Source organism: Dermochelys coriacea, chromosome 20, assembly GCF_009764565.3.
Source record: "Dermochelys coriacea isolate rDerCor1 chromosome 20, rDerCor1.pri.v4, whole genome shotgun sequence".
In the NCBI taxonomy this organism is placed as follows: Eukaryota; Metazoa; Chordata; order Testudines; family Dermochelyidae; genus Dermochelys; species Dermochelys coriacea.
Window position 1 is genome coordinate 18368626 of NC_050087.2, and position 17643 is coordinate 18386268.

General features: G+C 54.7%; 1 protein-coding gene across 3 annotated transcripts in view; it reads left to right on the plus strand.

Moving 5' to 3' along the window:
- The first annotated feature begins 3641 nt into the window (after positions 1-3641).
- Positions 3642-17643, plus strand: part of DNMT1 (DNA methyltransferase 1) — a 31976-nt gene continuing 17974 nt past the window's right edge. Inside the window, exons 1-11 of one of the 3 annotated variants that reach the window (XM_038378838.2) lie at positions 3642-3682; positions 8922-8964; positions 11146-11253; positions 11718-11982; positions 13180-13252; positions 14252-14339; positions 14503-14543; positions 16126-16177; positions 16611-16694; positions 16777-16886; positions 17262-17380. In XM_038378838.2, coding sequence (XP_038234766.1) covers positions 3657-3682; positions 8922-8964; positions 11146-11253; positions 11718-11982; positions 13180-13252; positions 14252-14339; positions 14503-14543; positions 16126-16177; positions 16611-16694; positions 16777-16886; positions 17262-17380 — 1009 coding nt within the window. In that variant the 5' untranslated portion in view covers positions 3642-3656. Of the gene's footprint in view, positions 3854-7221; positions 8359-8921; positions 8965-11145; positions 11254-11717; positions 11983-13179; positions 13253-14251; positions 14340-14502; positions 14544-16125; positions 16178-16610; positions 16695-16776; positions 16887-17261; positions 17381-17643 lie in introns of those variants that run through there. The other 2 variants (XM_038378839.2, XM_043506950.1) reach the window with 2 other exon arrangements.

Consider the following 17643-nt stretch of genomic DNA (forward strand, 5'->3'; position numbering starts at 1 on the left):
GTCACTCGTGCAAGCCTCACATTGGCACACGGATGCGCCCCCCCCCATACACCCCAGGCCCATGATCCCCTCCCCACAGGGCAGGTTTGTCTGGGGGGGACGTTACTTGCTTTCCCTAGTGGCATCGCACATCGCCCCCCCCCAATCTGTTTGCTGCGATGCCCCCAGCCTTCGGGAATTCCAGAGGATCGTGGACAACGAATGTCTCCCCCTCCACCGGGAGCATCACAACAGCCCTCACCACCGCCAGGAGCCGCGGGAGCCCTTTCGGACTCAGGCGTTTCGCCTTCAGCAGCAACTTCAACCCGGCCGATGCTGGGAAAGCCGAGTGGCGTTCACAAGAAGTTGCAAATCAACCCCTCGTGAAAGGCCCCACGCAGAGGATGCCCGGGTTCCATCTCCCACTAATCTCGGCCCTAAACCGCAGCCACACGAACCGTGCCAGATGTGGATACTTGCTGCACAGACAGAACATCGGAGACTCTGCAGTATGCAGCTGTGGCCAGGGAGTACAGAGTGAGTCAGCGCCGGGTTCACAAATACTCGGGCGGCATCCCAGCGCTTCACTCCGCGGCTCCAGACGCGGGTCTCTGGCTGCGCCACCTGAGGGTAAGATTAGCTGCTGCTCTGCAGCTACGTCTGCCACACGAAGAAGAAGGAGAAGAAGAGGAAGGAGGGTCTAGGCCTCCGTTTCTATGGGCTCCCCATCCTACAGCCCGTCCCGGGGCTCAGGTAGCTTGGGGTCTTTCCCAGCTCCAGACAGGTCCAGGTCAGGTCTCTCTGGTTCCCCGCCTCCACCATGGCTGGGGTGCAGGGCTGCCATCTCTGAGGCGCAAAAGAAACAGGACATCCAGGATGGTCCTGGGGCCATAAAATTGTCCAGCCAGCTGTGTGCATTGAGCACCCAGGCAGATTCCTCAACAAAGGGACGCTCCTGGGAAAACCTGGCCAGGTGACAGCTCCTGGTGGCATAGCCCCTGCGTAGGGCAGCCAGGGCCTTTCCTTCACCCCAGGTTCAAGCCCAGAAATGCTCTAGCTGTGAAGAGGCAGATCCCGCTCTCAGCATCCCGCTCTGCTCCTGGGGCACTTCCTAGAGACGTACAGCCCTCGGCCTCTCCCCAGCTCCACACCTGCCTCCGCCATCCTAGCCCAGGACTCTTTGGTCACAACACCCCCACCCAGCATCTCCTGCCCCCACCCGCTGCACCTTATGGATCTGATCTGGGGCTCATGGGTCCCCTCTTAGTCAGCTGTGCTGGGGTGATACCTGCCATCAGTCCCTCCTGGGACATCAGACCCCCTCCGGAAAGGACTGAGCAGGGCCGTGGGTCTGCGCCCCAGGAACCAGCCTCTAGGGCTTTGTCCAGAGAGAGCCACGTGTAACCATGGCTGCAAAATGTGGCTGCGTTGGAGCCGGGGGCTGTTATCTTTGCCTGTGCAGACAGGAAAAGAAAAATGTTCAAATACATCTGGCCTGACCCTCAGCTACCTCATTCCTGGGCTTCGGGCAGGGCTGTGGGGGCTGTGAGGCCCTGCCTTAGTGTTAGTTAGAGCAGCCTCGGGGCTGCTCTAACACACTCTCTGCCCCCATGGCCCTTGGGAAGCAGAGAATGGCCACAGAACAGTGGGCTCGGGCCATGCCCCTCATTCAGCTCCTACACCAGGGGCTGGGAGCAGGCTCTTTCCGCCAGCTCCACACCGGCCATGCAGGGGGACTCTTAAGGGGTGGTTTGGCCATGCTGAGGCCCCTGTTATGCTGCTGGAGTAGGCTGAAGGGGCCTGAGTGTTGCTACTAGCAGGGGCCATGCCAGGTAACCCTGGGAGGGTTGTGCCCCTGTAACGTGATTCTTATGCCACGCTAGTGCCCTAACCTCCATCCTGGGCAGGGCCCCACAGCCCTCCTGACATCCTCCTAGGCATCATGTCTGGCCCAGCTTAGGCCTCAGAACGAAGCCGACTGAGCCCTTTGTTTTCCCTGCAGCCGCCCAGGTCGTGATGCTCGCCTCCCTGCTGCGCAGATGCATCCGTCAGGGTGCTCCCTGGTCTAAACACAGCAGGCCCCCAGGAATGCCTCCACTCTGCCACCAGAGCCAGCCTCTGCGATAGCTCCGAGGGGCGGGCCGGGGCTGGGGGCCTGTGTCTGCAGTTGGCTCCTGCCCTTGGCTGGCACTGCCGGGGCTGGGGTATATGCTGGATACAGTAGGCCCCTGCTAGGCCTGGGGCCGGTGAAAGCAGCCCAGCTGCTGGCTGTGCCCGCACACTTGGGATTTGGCACCCGCGGCTTGTGTGTCCTGTGATGGAGCTAGTACTGGGGGGCACCGAGGGCTCAGCCCCAGCCCCAGCCCCAGCCCGGGATTCGGGGAATTCCACCCCGGCCCCAGAAACCTGCCATCAGTTTGCAGGCTTGTGGGAGTGAGTGTGGGCGACCATGAGTCTATCTAAGGGACTTGTATGTGTGCGCGTGTCTGCCAGTGCGTGTGTGCGTCCATGTGTGTTTCACTCTGTGTCACGGTGTGTGCGCATGTGTGCGCGTGTCTGGCAGTGCGTGTGTGCGTCCGTGTGTGTTTCACTCTGTGTCACGGTGTGTGCGCGTGTCTGGCAGTGCGTGTGTGCGTCCGTGTGTGAGTTTCACTCTGTGTCACGGTATGCACGTGTATGTGCGTCTGGAGGTGTGTGTGTGTGCGTTGGTGTGTGAGTTTCACTCTGTGTCACTATGTGTGCATGTGTGTGTGCGTCTGGAGGTGTGCGTGTGAGCGTCCGTGTGTGAGTTTCACTCTGTGTCACTATGTGTGGACGTGTGTGCGCGTGTTTGGCGGTGCGTGTGTGAGTGTCACTCTGTGTCACGGGGTGCGGGTGCGGGGGGTGCTGACGCCCAGTGGCAGGGCCATAGTGCAGGCACGGGATCGGGTGAAGCCTCCAATTCCAGCCGGTGGAGCAGGAGCCTGGTTCCAGAGGTTGCACCCGCCCTGGCCCCTGCCAGGCCCCTCGAGGTGTCGCCAGCTGGGATCCCGCCGACGCCACCTGCACCGCCAGGCCGCCTGTCTGGGTGTCATTAACCCCCATCGTCCTGTTGCCGAGCAACGGCGTGAGACCCTGGGAGAGTGGAACTACCCCCCCCATCAGCGTGGTTTGCCCCAAAGGTCTTCCTCTACTGCTCAGTTGGTACATCCCCTTGATGGTACATCCCAGCTCCCCCTTTGCCTAAGTTTACATGGCACATTCCATCCCCCCCGTAAAGGATGGTACATCCCAACTGTCGCCCCTCTGCCCGAAGTGCACTTGGTACCCCCCCACTATCTCAAATTTGAGATATGGTACGTTCCATGTCCCCTCAATATAGTACATCCCGTTTCACACACTTCCCATCCCCCGCCCATTATGGAAATTAGGGCGTCCCATCCGCTTGCCCCCCTCCCCTGGATGCACGTGTTCCACCCCGCCTCCCCTGTTCCGTGAAGTGGGTTCATGGGGTGCCTCCCATCCCACCTCGAGGATGGTACATCCCAGCACCCCCCGCCCTGGGTGAACGTGGTACATCCCATCCGCTCTCTCGGTACCCGCCGGCCAAACCCCGGCTCCCCTCCCTCATGGTTTGTCCCACATCCCCGCCAGATGGTACCGCCCCCCCGCAAGTGGTACCTCCCAGCCCCTGTAGGATGGATCTTCCGGCCCCCCGTAAATGGTACCGCCCACCCCCTCCCGGATGGTTTGTCCCGCCCCTTCCCCCCCTCCCCCCGTGGCTGGTTTCCGCGCGAAATCGTCTCCCGGCCCCTGGCTCCCGCCCGCCGCCCCCGATGCCGGCCCGGGCCGCCCCGCTGCCCCCCGCCCCGCTCCCCGCCGAGCTGCGCAGGCGGTGAGTGCCGGTCCGAGCCCCGCGTCCGGTCCCCGTCCGGTCCCCGCCCCCGGTCCAAGCCACACGTCCGGTCCGAGCGCCCCCACCTTCTGAGACCCCTCTAGCTCCCCCCGTCCGAGACACCCCCCCAGCGCCCCCCCGTCTGGTCCCCCCAGTCCGAGACCCCCGTCCAGTCCTCCCCTGGTCTGAGACCCCCCCTGCCCCCCGTCCAGTCCTCCCCCGGCCCAAGACCCCCCCTCCCCCCGTCCAGTCCTCCCCCGGCCCAAGACCCCTCCTCCCCCGGCCCAAGACCTCCCCTGCGCCCCCCCATCTGGTCCAAGACACCCCCCCTCGCCCTTCGACCAGTCCCCCATCCGAACTCTCCCCCCCAGCGCCCCCCGTCCGGTCCCCCTTGGTCCGAGCCCCCCGTCCAGTCCCCCCCTGGTCTGAGACCCCCCTCCCCCCCGTCCAGTCCTCCTCCGGTCTAAGAGCCCCCTGCACCCCCCGTCCGGTCCGAGACCCCCCCTTCGACCAGTCCCCGGTCCGAGCTCTCTTCGCACCCCCCCACCCCCGTGCGGCCATCCTGGTCAGGTTTTCCCCCACGCTGAGGTCTGATCCCCCTCAAGGGAGCAGTGGTCCCCTATAGACCATTGCTGTGTGGGGGCTATTGGGGGGCTGGGGGTTCCCCCATTGGAGTCTGGTCCCCACAAACTTAGGTCCTCCTTGGGCTAGTGCGTGGGGTGAGCCCTGCTGAGCTTTGCCCCCTGCGGCCGACAGACCCTGGTTTGGGGGGCCGGGTGTATTTGCCCCCAGGGGCTGAGCCCCGGCCTGGGAGTGGGGAGTGGAGATGGGGAGGGAAGCATGTGTCTCCCCCGAATGGGGTCCCCTATCAGGCCTGTGGGGTGGCACGTCCCCCAGGGCTATTTCAGGGGGTCTCAGGAGTTATTTTATCTGGCCCTACCTCCCCCCACCTTGTCCTGTGCTCTGGGCCCCCTGTCTCGCTGGGAGCCCTAGAGCCGATAAAGGTGGATCCAGGAAATGGGGGGGGGTTAGACCCCATCCTGTTTTCCCCATCCCTGTATGGCACCAGGCTGCTTTGTCTTTCTCCTTCCCAGCACCTCGTCCCCCGCACACACAGCTGTTTAGGACAGGAAGTGAAGGAGAGCTCAGCATCCGGTCAGAACGTGGGGGACACGTGGTTGGGGGACAGCAGGCAGCTGCCTGTGCTGTGCAGGAGGCCAGGCTAGGTGATCCTCCAGCTGCCCATGGACACCCGTCCCTCTGTAAATGATGTGCCAAGGGCCAGGCAGGACCGTCCTGCCCTCCATTACGGCGCCTCTGGGCTGCCTGGGGCTCCCCGCTGCTCTGGCCAGGCCAATCGGCTCCCAAGGAAATGTACCCTCCTGCCCGTCTGCAATTAACCTTCCTCGTTATTACCACCCTCACCCCTTAGGCAACTGCCTTTGTCTTGGCACGACCCTGATTCAGCAGGGGGCGGATCTGATATATGGGGCAGCCCCTTGGCGCCAGGAAACTGTTTCCTGTTAGCTGTTCAGCCTGACGGGGTAGAAGTCTGCTGGCTCTAGTATATCCAAGACCCTATAAAGCTCTTTTTATTTTCCCCAGGCCATTAGGGGAGAGGAGAGGGAACCAAAGAAAGTCCAGAAAACACTCCTGCTCCCTCTCCGCACCCCCACCAAACAAGTAGGCATGGGGCTGAGTGGTTTAGAATTGCAGGTTGTTACTTCCTGAGATCACAGACTCTGTTTTCCCCTTTGGGAGCGTCTGCCTGTGTGCAGGATATTAACTACCCAGGCGGGTGTGTTCTGCTCTGGATCTGGGGTCAGGCTGGACGCTCATTTTTAAAATAAATGACTTCTCTTGATGCTGGTCAGATCCACTGTAATTCTCCTAGGCCCCTTAAATCTGCTTTCCTTTGTCACTCTCTGGGGCCCCAATCCTGCCTTCAATCCACCCCTGCTCCTGTGTGGCTCTGGTTGCAGAATGGCGGGTGTGTGGCGGGGGTACAATATTCTAGTTAGCAAACCAGGCCAGGGATGTGCAGTTCACATCAACGGTGGCTGCAGAAGAGGGAATCTGTTTCCTTCTTAATTTTGCGTCGAGCTGCTTGCGGCCCGACCTCCTGTCTGGAAGAACGCAACTCTCCTGTTTTCCTCTGCAGCGAGCAGTAGCAGGGCCTGTGGCGGCGATTGTGTATAGCACATGGCGTATGTGCACTTCCTGTGAGAATTTAACCCAGGTCCCTCACTGCTATTGTCCGTTCCGCTCGGCTTCTGTCTCCCCCTTAGCATGTTGTTCTTGTGGTGCCTTGTGCTTGGTAGAAGAGGAGACAGTTAAGCGTATGCTGGTCTTGTTGCTTCGCCAGCAGGCCTCAAAGCGATCCAGGTGCACTTGGTGAATTGTTTGGGGGCTGCTCTAGCCCAGTTGTGACTCTTCTGGTTAAAGGTTTGCTGCCCAGAACTTCATTTAGCCACTGAGCATGGCTGTGCAACCCTGAAAACAACCTTTTCTATCAATAGTGGGAGCAATTTTCCGAAGTATATGGGAAGGGAGTAGAAATGTTGGTGTCAAACCCTTAACTAAAAAGATGGATGATAGACATCCTGAAGCTACTTTCCTCCGTTTACCTGCGGTGCCATTGGTCCGGACTCCCCCGCTCCTTAAAATACTGATTAACGAAGCAAAGGTGATCAGGACTAGTTGCCTACAGTTGAGAGAAGCTGCAGGAAGAAAGCGTATTGCGGGTTTGTGGGGTGTGTGTGTGGGGGGGAATGAACGGCTTTGATTCCTGTTACTGCTGCTTAACCTGGCGATTTGAAAGCCCCTGTACTTATGAGGCCTTTCGTTGGCGTTCTGCTGCGGGGGGCACAGGGTGCCTTAGTGGGAGCAACAGCCAGCTGGCTTTCTTAGGAACTCAAACCACGGAGTGGGCACTGAGAGAAACTGACAGGCACCCAGTTACTCATGGCCTAGTAACAGTCCCTGTAACTTAAAGAAAACCCTGCCATGCAATATGCTGTGGGTGGGGAGATGAAGCTAAAACAGTATCCTGAGGGCCCTGGATTTCGAGTCCTCCAAAGCTTGCTGTAGGTGGAAATGAGGTGAAGTTAGGGAGACAAGCTAGCTGCAGTGTCAGTAAATACAGGATTGGCTTGTGGTGGTGGGACCCAGCCACACGACGTGCCCAGAACCGGGAATAAACGCTGCATGTCTGCGTCTACGGGGTCTTGTAGCTGAACAGTGGTGTTCTGTAGGATGTGGGCCAGCCCTAGGTAACCAGGGAGTGGCTCTTGGCGGCGGTGCTCTGGGAAGCTTCCAAGGGGCGAGATTGTTCCTCAACAGGGTTGGGGAATTATGCCATTCCCTGATATAGCTGCCCCTCTCTGGTCGTGTTCTTGCATGTGTATGTGACAGAAGCAATCCAAGGTTCGGGGAGGTTTGCGTGTCCTTCTGCAAGACCTGTTTGTGCATGTGGAGGGAATGCTGGGGTACTGCTGAGTTGCCGGCTCCTCTCCTGGAAATGGTCTTTCCTTTGTTTTTGCTAATGGCTCCTGATAAGCCTCTCCTCTGTCTGGGCAGAGACCTGGTGTCTCCATTTCTTTTCATTTGAACTCTGTGTGTGCCTGTAATGAGTCATTGACCTTAGTAATTAACTCTTAATCGATGAAAGGACAGCCAATGGCACTGTTTGGCAACTGATGCCCCAGCAGCAGTGAGAGATGAAACAGGAGAGTTGGGGTTGAAATACACATTGAGCTGAGCCTTCTATTTAAAGGTTGCGAAGAACTGGCTGGGCCAGGGACCGGAGGCTGTTTCTGGCGTCTCTGGTGCGAAGGAATGTCTTGTAGGGTCAGTTGGTGGCTGGTGAGTGTATGGCCAAAGTCCTCGCTGTTCTCCCTCCTCTAGAAAGTCACCATTGTTCCGGAAATCCGTGTCTTGTCACGGGCTCCGTGCATTGTATTGGGAGAGACCCCTCTCTGCTCTGAAGCACTAAAAGGATTTCTTCTATCCCCAGCTTGGCTCTGGCTCAGACGGAGAGCTTTCCCCAAGGGCCAGACGCTATCCTGTGTCTGTTCTGCTCTGTCCAGGCCCTTATCCAAGCCTCGTTGCCACAGCATCTGCACAGCCAGGCTTGCCGAGGCAGGAGGAAGCACTCCGATGGGGTCTCCTGAGTGTGTTCTCTTCTAGAGCATGGCCAAGGGATTTCTGATCCTTTGCCCTTAGCTATTGGGTTTTGTGCAGTCCTTGGCAAGAGCCGCGATAAGGCGAGGCCTTGGCAGCGAGTCACAGCGTGGTCAGGGACGCAGCGATGTTGTCAGAGCAGTGGGACAGCTATGTAAATAGTGAGATATCCATGCAGACCTGGAGCCGAAGCATGGCACTCCGGTGCAGCATTCCCAGAACGTTAAAAGAGTATCTCAGTGACAGATGCATATACCTTGTCCATCGTGGGGCCTCACTCGCTGGATGGAAGTCTTGTGGCAGCCCTTGCTGCTTAGAACCATGTCTGCCACATCTCATAAAGGAGAGGGTGATGAGACACCCCTTGCATTGGAGATTAGCGAGCATCCCGAGAGGCCGAGCCCCTTTCACTTGCCTTTGTGTGAGCAGCTGAAGGGACCTTTCCATTTGTTGCTTGAGCTGGGATTTTCCCAGAAGCCAAGGGAAGTTAGGCATTGCAATCCCAGCCCTAGAATTTATTATCGCTCTTTGTTTTGGAGGGGAAAAGTTTGAAAAGCGGCTTAGACTCTCTAAGTTGTTCCGAGCCCTAACAGCTTTCCAAGAGACATTGGCTCCCAAGTCCCTTTTGAAAAAGGGAGTTGGGCTCTGAAGTCACTTAGTGGCTTTTGAAGACTGTCTGCAAGCTGGTATCTGTTGAGCTTGCACTTCCAGTGTCACCATCCACTATGCCAGAGATCTTTCCCATCCCTTTCCTGCAGTGGGAGGCCATAGAAACTGTACCCCTTCCCCTGTTTCTAGTTGGGGACGCAAAGGAAATGTCCCCATGGTTACCTTGTTGCATGGCAAGTAGGGAAAGAAACTATAACAAGTCACAATTCTCTTGCAGGCTCCAAGACTTGGAGAAGGAGGAAGATGGGCTGAGTGAGAAGGTAAGGTTCTCTTTCGATTGTTGGTGCACTACCCATTTCTGCTGATCAACGCGTTTCCAAAGAGACACCCACACTTTTATAGACTGTCTTGAATTGTAACTTTCATGAAAGGGGCTTTTGGTACGGCGCATGCATGGCTTTTATTCTGGGGCTGCTCCCCAGTGCCCTTCCGTACAACAGCACTCCTGCTCTGCAGCCATGCAGTGGGTATTTCATAAGGTGTTTCTGTCCTTCTGAGTTTGCCTATGCGTCTTAGTCAGGCCTGCCAAGCAGTGTTAATTTGCAGAAGTGACTTCAGTGGAGTTTAGCTGATTTCTCAGCTGTATCCTGCATACTTGGCCCAAGAGTCATGTCCTCTCTGAAGTCTGGCTTAAAAGTGTGATTCATTGGTGTGGCATGGCAGTTTCTGGGGCCTCAGTTGCATTGTCTGTTTGTATTACAGAAGGTCCCAGAGGCCCAACTGAGGTCAGGCCCTTTGTGCCGGTGCTGCACAGACATAATGAGAGAGGGTCCCTGCCCTGGGTCGCAACTAGTCAGGCCTAGTGGTCAGGGCTGGTCCCAGAGGCCAGGGGCCTATGTCAAGGGTCAGAACTGGGGCTGGCACCTAAGAGTGGTAGCTGGAGTTCAGGACTGGGGTCAGGGTCCCAGGACTGATGCCAGTGGGTGGCAAGGAAGCCAGAGATGGAGGAGAAAAGCCAGGGTCAGAGTTCAAGTACCAAAACCTGGGGGCAAAGGTGACGTTAGAGTCCAAGTACCAAAGCCAGGGCTCGGGACCGGAGTCCAAGTTCAGTGGTGGAAGCCGATGGTCCCGCTCGTTGCATGGCTGCTTCCTGGAACTCCCCCTGGTCCAATCGGTACTGCAAGGGAAGCTGTCAGTCTGGTCTTCCGAGGTGGTATTTCCTGTAGTCTTCATCTCCACAAGGTCCATTCGGTCATGTCCACAAGCAGATGGCGACTGCCAGGCGGTGACATGGAGGCGCTGGCCTTCCTGCGTCCCGCAGACGTGGGTTCTAGTCCCATCCCTGCAAAGCCTCACACCTTGAAGAGCTCAGTCTAAATAGACAAGGGCTGGGAGGGGAAGAGACTTGCCCAGCGGCACCCAGCAGGTCGGTGGCAGGCTAGGAAGAGAACCCAGGTGTCCTGAGTCCCAGACCTGTGCCCTCCCAGCTGGGACGTACTGCTCACCCTGCCCCCGTCCTGAAAATCAGCGTGATAAATGCCCCGTTGCGGGGGGCCTGGCTCTGGAGTCCAACTTAATAAGGAGCTAGGAAAACTTGGTAAGAAGGGAAACAGCAGATTGCCCACCGGACCAGAGCAGTGAACGCTGCAGACTTGTTTCAGTAAGAGCCTCTCTCGCTCATCAGCTCCCGGCTCCTCGGACACATGCTCCTGCAGTGAGGTCATAGCCTGTATTTATTCTATCAGTCCGTTTCCATAGAAACTGCTGTCATGTCACAAACTGGGCTTCGTGACTTCACTACAGAGCTGGGTAAGAGGAGGCTGGAAACTCAGCCTGCACCGTTAATCCTGGGGATGCACCACAGTGGCAAGAAGCTTGTAAGGGGAGGGAAGGTTCCCAGGAGGCTCAGATGAGGGTCGACATGCCCCAGGGCAGGGTAGATTTAGCAAAGACAGGGCCTAGCAGAGAATGTGCTGCCTACAGGTTGCGTCTGGAGGCCGTCATTGGAACTATCCCTGCATTAGGGATATTGCAGCTATAAACCCCTGAGCAAGAGTAAATATTATTGTGATAACTGGGTGTTCTGGAAGGGCCATAAATGCTGCAGCTTCAGAGCGTAGGTTTGGACCTCTTAACTACTGGGGTCAGGAGGGGACATCTCCCCCCCCCACTGTATCTCCCAGGGCTTCATGCACCATCTTCTGTCACAGCTGGTGCTGGCCTCTGCTCTGGCCCAGCCTAGCAACTCCTCTGGCAATATTGCTATGAAATATCAAGGCTGCTCTCTGCTACTGTAATGAAAGAATGTGTCCCTACATATGGCAGTAAGGCGACCCAGTCCTCAGGAATAAGCTGGCTCTTTCTCCTCCACCATGAGCTTCGGGTCGCAGAAGCTGCATGTGCTCAGAAGGAAAGGCATGGGAGCAACCAGTGCTGTGCAGCTGGGGGAACTGGTCACAAGCTCGTTGCTTGTAACACGCTCCTCCTCCTTGTCCCCTCAGGAGTGCGTGAAGGAGAAGCTGAGTCTGGTCCATGGCTTCCTACAAGCAGATGCACAGAATCAGCTGAGTGACCTCGAGACCAAGCTGCACAGAGAGGAGCTGTCAGAGGTGGGGCATTGAACACAGCTTCTCTTCCTTCCGTGTGTGTGTGTGTGTGTGTGTGTGTGTGTACGTACACGCACCCCTGCCTGCCTGCATACATGGGAAGAAGGGACCAGACATAGGCGCTTTAGGTTCCTGCCTGGGGGCCCTGGCTTCTGTAGTCAAGTGATGGCTCAGAATCTCTGATTTTATTTAAAAAAAAAAAAAAAAAGGTAGATAAACCTGAAAATATGAACCGAGTGTAACAGATGTCTGTCTGAGTCTGCAGGCAGCCTGAAACAGCCAATAGCTACAAGGAGTGTGAATTGCCCCATTCATCTTAACTCTGAAGCCTGCTGCCACCCAAGCAGGGCAGGACCGCGGCCTGTGGCCAGGGTGGGGTATGTGTTGGATTCAGCCCTTGGAGGGCCAAAGGGTAACTGGGGAGCTGTGTGGTAGTCTTGTGTTGTAACTGTGCCTTGCTCCTGTAGGAGGGGTACCTGGCCAGGGTGAAAGCCTTGCTCAGCAAAGAGCTGTCCGTGGAGAACGGGGACGCCTCAGCGCTCGGCCAGAAATCCAATGGGTGCTCCGAGAATGGCGCCTACGGCAGTGACGAGGACTCAGAGAGAGCTGGCCACGAGGGGGAGGAGGACAGCGCTATGGAGACGGAGGAAGCAGTGGCATCCTCCTCGTTGTCGACAACCATGTCAAAAACCCGCAAAGCCAGGAGGAGCAAATCCAATGGCGAGAACAAAAGTAATGAGCTGGCATTGTGCTGCCCTAGCAACCGAGGCAGGGTCTGTGGGTTCTGCCCCTCGAGCCTCGCTTTGCAGTGGAGTTCCCTTGCTGATTCAGGGCAGCCTTATTGAATCCTTTCTAGACCCTCTGCTGAGATGGGGCTGCCCCCCACCCAACGCTCCTCAGTGCTTCACCTGAGTACGACTGACTCACCGCCTCCCATGGGGAGGCTTAGGGGTGATGCCTTGGCTAGCAAACTCCCCTTTGTGGCTGCCTGGATGGGATGGCCAGCTGGTTTGCATGCTTGCTGCGCCCCTTGGGAGCTCTTCCTCGGGCTCAAGTAAAAGCCTGCTTGGCTGTAGGCACCTTGCAGTGTACAAGTGGGTACAAATTTCTCCTTGGCATCCGATAGCAACCTCACCCCACTTGCTGTACCCTGATGCAATGCAGAGGGTCAGACTCTGGGGGCAAGAGGCATGCTGCCCTGTAATGTTTGGTTTTATAACCTCCTGGTCTTGCTCTGTTCACTCCTAAAGCAAATAAAAAATAAGCAGAAATCTCTGTTGCGCAGGAGCTTTGGAAGCAAACTGCTCCGATTAAATGCTGGGTGGTGTATTGCCAGAGCTCTTTAGCACAGCAGAGGCAATTATCCCTACCAGTTAAAGAATGGGAGGAAAGCAGGAGCTGTGCTCAGGTTTGATGTGTCGGAAGGAATGCATAGCCTCATTTCTCCACTTGGGCACAGGGGAGCGCTCGAGCACATGGCGCAGGAATGGCTGGTGTCAGACATTGATGGCCAAATTCTCAGCTGTGCTGAGGCCCTTCTGTGCTGCTCTGGCTTCAGAGCGGGTGAAAGCAGACCTCTAGTATCCTCCCTGCACACAGGGTCCTCCCTGGTTGGTGTGGAGCTGGTATCTGCCCAGTTCCCAGAGTAAGGGGCTGGTTGAGAGCATGGCTGGAGTGCACAGCCCTGTGGCTATTCTATCCATCTCCCGGGGGCCATGGGAAGCAAAGTGTGAGCTAGAACAGCCTTGAGGCGGGGAGTGACCCAAATCTGCTGCTGCCCCATAGGCTGGAATGGAGTAAAGGAAAATCAGGCCCTCGGGGTCATTTGTGAGTGTACTTGAGTGATGCAGGGCCTGGGCTTTTCTCTAGCTATGAATGACAACAGTTCTTCTCCCTGCAAAGTAATGATTGCTCTTTCTCTTCTGACAGAATCCCCAGCCAGCTCAAGAGTTACCCGGAGCTCTGGCAGGCAACCGACCATCCTTGCTCTGTTTTCCAAAGGGTCAGTACATCCTGCAGCTCCTAGTTGTGAAAGTCCAACTGCACCAGGATTGCACAAGCGATTTTTGTTGGTTTTGAGATGGATACATGTTTTTTTTTTTTTTTTTGATCTCCTAACAGTTCATTGGTGTCCTCCCTCTTCTTCGTTGTTCTCTTTGCATGGTGGCTCATTGAATAGTGGGTACGAGTTCTTGTGAAAGATTCCCAGTGGGCTAACAAGGTGGATCCTAATATTTGCAGGTCCATGACTATCTAACAGCCTCTAATTTGCACATCCTGTAACCAGCAGGGGAATGACATGAAGCTCAGAAAGGGACACCTCACCCAATAGATTCTCAAGCTATCTTAGCACAGTGGGGTCCCAGTCCTCGATGGGCACGTCTCTAATACACCTAGTGTGCAGTGCCTGACACCCCAGGATTCTGGTCCATGGCTTGGGCGACGGTAATATCAGCTGATAAACGTCTTATTTTGATTGACTAAGTTACGTTTATTAGGGTGAGAAGGAAGCTGATGTTCTCTCTATGAAGGTCAGAGGTGTGGTGTGGGCTAGTGGGTAGGTCTCCGGGCTGGGACTTGGCAGAACTGGCTTATGTCCTTGCTCTTCCACTGGCCTGCCTTGTGACTTTGGCAAAGTCACTTCCCTTCTCTGCCTCTTTCCCCCTCCTACCCCTTGTCTGTGTAGATTGTTGAGTGTGTTTGGGAAGGGATTTGTGTAGAGCTTGGGCCAGTGTGGTCCCGATTTTGGATTCTATTAAAATGCAAACAGTTAATAAGACCAAGGTGTAGTGGATCAGAACGGCTTAGCTGGTTCTACGATCAGTTTTGTAACAGCAGTTGCTGCTATTGGCAGTGCTTAGACAGCCCATTAAAGCTCCTTTCACAAACTTTAGGGAGACTATGCTGTTTGGGTCTATTTTGCTATGGTCTTCTCTGAAAAGCAATTTGCTCCTTTCAAAGAATTGATCTTTCTGTTGGTTTTCACCTTTAAACCCAACAGATCCAACAAACGCAAATCGGATGAGGTGAATGGAGAAGCGAAGCAGGAAACGAATCCAGAAAAAGAGGAAGAAGAGCTAGAAGAGAAGGTATGTCTGGTGCATGTTTGAAAACAAATTCTTAAACAGACATCTCGTTAGGCTGTTAAGGAAGAATAGTCAGGCATATTATTTCTGCTGCGACTCCAATTTCCTTAGTTTGTAAAGCTAATGGGCTCTTACATGCATTTCTTTGTTTTACCTCTACTTCAAGGAGCAAGATGAAAAAAGAATTAAAATTGAAACCAAAGAAGGGTAAGAGCAGCTAAAATTTCTTTAATTGGGTGTTAGAATGTTCTGGCTTGTGTGTGCATGGACTGGATGACATCTCGAGGTCCCTTCCAGTCCTACAATCTGTGTGTGCGCGCGCGTGTTTCTCTTTGCAGAAATTTGTCACGGAGTCTGTTGTGGCAAAAGACAAAACAAAAAACCAAAAAGATTTCTCGCTGAGTTTTCCTGACTGTGTCGGACTTCATCACCCTAAAGCTGGGGAGGCAGAGAAAATGCTAAAGAAATGGAAGCAATTTAGTGTCTGAAAGAAAAATGTTACTCTGGTAGTTTACTAATTTATAAAGCGTCTGAAAATAGAGATGAGTGATTGTGTCTGGCTCAGTGAATTCCTTTTTTGTGCTTCCAGCTGTGAAGTGTTGCTGTGAGGGCTGGGCTTTCCGAAAAGGCCCTCATGGGGAATGTTTTCAGCAATGCCCAGGTGTCCTGTTAAGTCAGTGGAACTTCTGGCTTGTCTGTATGCAAAAGTTGTATTTGTGCCTCAGTTTCCCTGTCTACATACTGATGATGATGAGATTGAGCCGTTTAGTAAAGCGCTTTGAGATCTGCAGATGAAAAGCACTCAAGAAGAGCGAGGGATTATTATTATTTAACTCTACTGGTATAGTTAAAGCAGTACAGCACCTCCCTCCCCAAGCGTGAATGCAGGTATTCTGGTATAGCTTTTCTTGTATGGGGATTGCTTACACTGGTGTAAAGGCTTGCCTGCACTTGGAAACTAACCGAAACATCTCTCTGTGTGGATGGTTTTATTCCAGAATAAGAGTGCCTTTTTCCGGTTTAATCTGCTTTCAAAGTGGGCTAAGCGGAACCAGAAAAAGGTGATCTTATTCTGGAATAAGAGCATCCACATGCAGAGCTATTTCACGTTGAATTCACACCCTACCTAGTACTGGATTAACTTCCTGGTGTAACTGCAGCCACACTAAGGTCTGTTTTAAAAAACAACAACAACAACAACAAAAAAACCCACACATGCCCCCATCCGAAGTAGTTGTTTTACCAGCGTGACACAAGTGTGGCGAGAAGGCCCCTGGCTCCTGAGATACTTAGGTGCTTTTGGAAGTTTTACGCTCCCAGAGCTGGTCATGTGGCTCCCTTTACCTGTTCGGGAAAGCCCAGCAGGAAAGCTAGGTGAAATGCAGAATTAATAAAAAAGACTGAAAGCAATTCACCCCCATCCGAAACCCTCCCAACAGAGTCCGGTAGCGTGTCTGACGCCCCCTTCGAGCTGGTGAGAATGAGTGTAGGCTGTGGGGGAAGGGGCTCTTAGTATTTCCAGCTGATCTCTTCTGCTTCTTGGGCCGAGGGCTGGCATGCTGGAATCTGTGAGCGGATGGTGTGTGAGGAGTTCAGTGCCTTCCTGTAGCACAAAACCACTTCAGCTAGAATGGCACATTTGTTTTGTGGGGCATCGGCAATGAAACGTTTGCGTGTATTCGGGTCTCTTGAACAGCTGAGAGCACTAGGCGTGCGGGTGGTGGAATAGCCTCGGTTGGCTTTTTTGCCCTATACCTTCATTCCTTGTCTTGATGTATTTTGTGCCCAGGTCTGAGATAAAAGAGGAAGCTACGCAGGTTAAAACCGCACCGCCTGCTAAAGTAAGTGGTTTTCCCTGTTCTTGTCAGCACTTGGACCCTGTTTGAGCACTGCTGACAGCTTTTTGACTGCCTGGAGTGGCAGCGAGTCCAGAAAAAATACTCTCTAGCGCATATGTCACTCACGGCTCCGTGTGATCTTTAAATGCAGCATTTACAGCACAAACAAAACGTAACAAGAGGGCATGTGTGTGTTGTCGGTGCAGTGAGTCCTTCCTTGTGCCACGCCTGGCCAGGTCAGAGAAATTGCTAAACACCTGGTCCTAGACACCGTGTGAGGCGCTGGTGACTGTTTTACTGCTCCAGATTCCTGGTAGATACAGGTCTGGCCGTCAGCGTGGGAACATGTAGTGATTCTTACGGAGGGCTGAGGCTGGTAAATGGCAGAACTGTTAATGGGGAAAGCTCCTGATGTCTCGTGTTGTTTCCCTTGCAGACCACTCCTCCCAAGTGTGTCGACTGCAGACAATACCTGGACGATCCCGATCTCAAGTTCTTCCAGGGGGATCCTGACAATGCGGTAAGCGGCTCATTGCTGGGGTTTAGAAACATGGCCATGCCGCTGGGTGTGCAGATCCAACGTGCCCCTCTCTCTTTCTCAGCTGGAGGAGCCGGAGATGCTGACGGACGAGCGCTTGTCCATTTTCGATGCCAACGAAGACGGGTTTGAAAGTTACGAGGATTTGCCCCAACACAAAGTGACCTCCTTCAGGTAAGGCTTCTTGCGCTGTTGCACCAACAATAGTTTGGCAACGCTGCATTTGTAACCCGTTGTTACAAATCAGACTCCGGGGGGGGGGGCACTCTCTTCTGCACAACATGGAGAGGCTTTGTTCTGCCCTGAGCACTACTCTAGACGGTGAGACTGCTTCCCCATGCATGTAGCCTGGAGCTTGGTTCATGGGCATGCAGTTCCTGCCTTGGTCAAGGGAAGCATGTAGCTCCCCGTGTTCGACACAGGATGTGTAAATGCAGAGCTGTTTGCAGGGAGCCCTGGATGCTGGTTTAGGCTGAATATTAAGTGTAACATCCTTGAGGTGTTGAACAACGTGCAATCGGGAAATGTCCTTTCTCTTCTCTTGCACAGCGTCTACGACAAAAAGGGTCACTTGTGTCCGTTTGACACCGGTCTCATAGAGAGGAATATAGAACTGTACTTCAGTGGTGCTGTGAAACCAATATACGACGACAACCCTTGTCTAGATGGTAAGCGTCTTTTGGCGCAGAGCTGGGGGCAGACACCAGCCTGCCTGGTACCCTGGGACTTTCTCAGTCTGTGTCCTGAGGATCAGTCCAAAGGCCTGGGAAACCCAGTCTTTGTGCTGTCAGTGGAATCCTGGCAGTGCGAGGAATGACTTCTCCTCTCAGGTGACGTTGCTCGCGCTAGGTTACTGCTGTGGAGTACATTGCTCAGTAATTCTGCAGGCGCTCAGTTATACTTGGGGCTGGGGTCGACATGACAGTGCTGA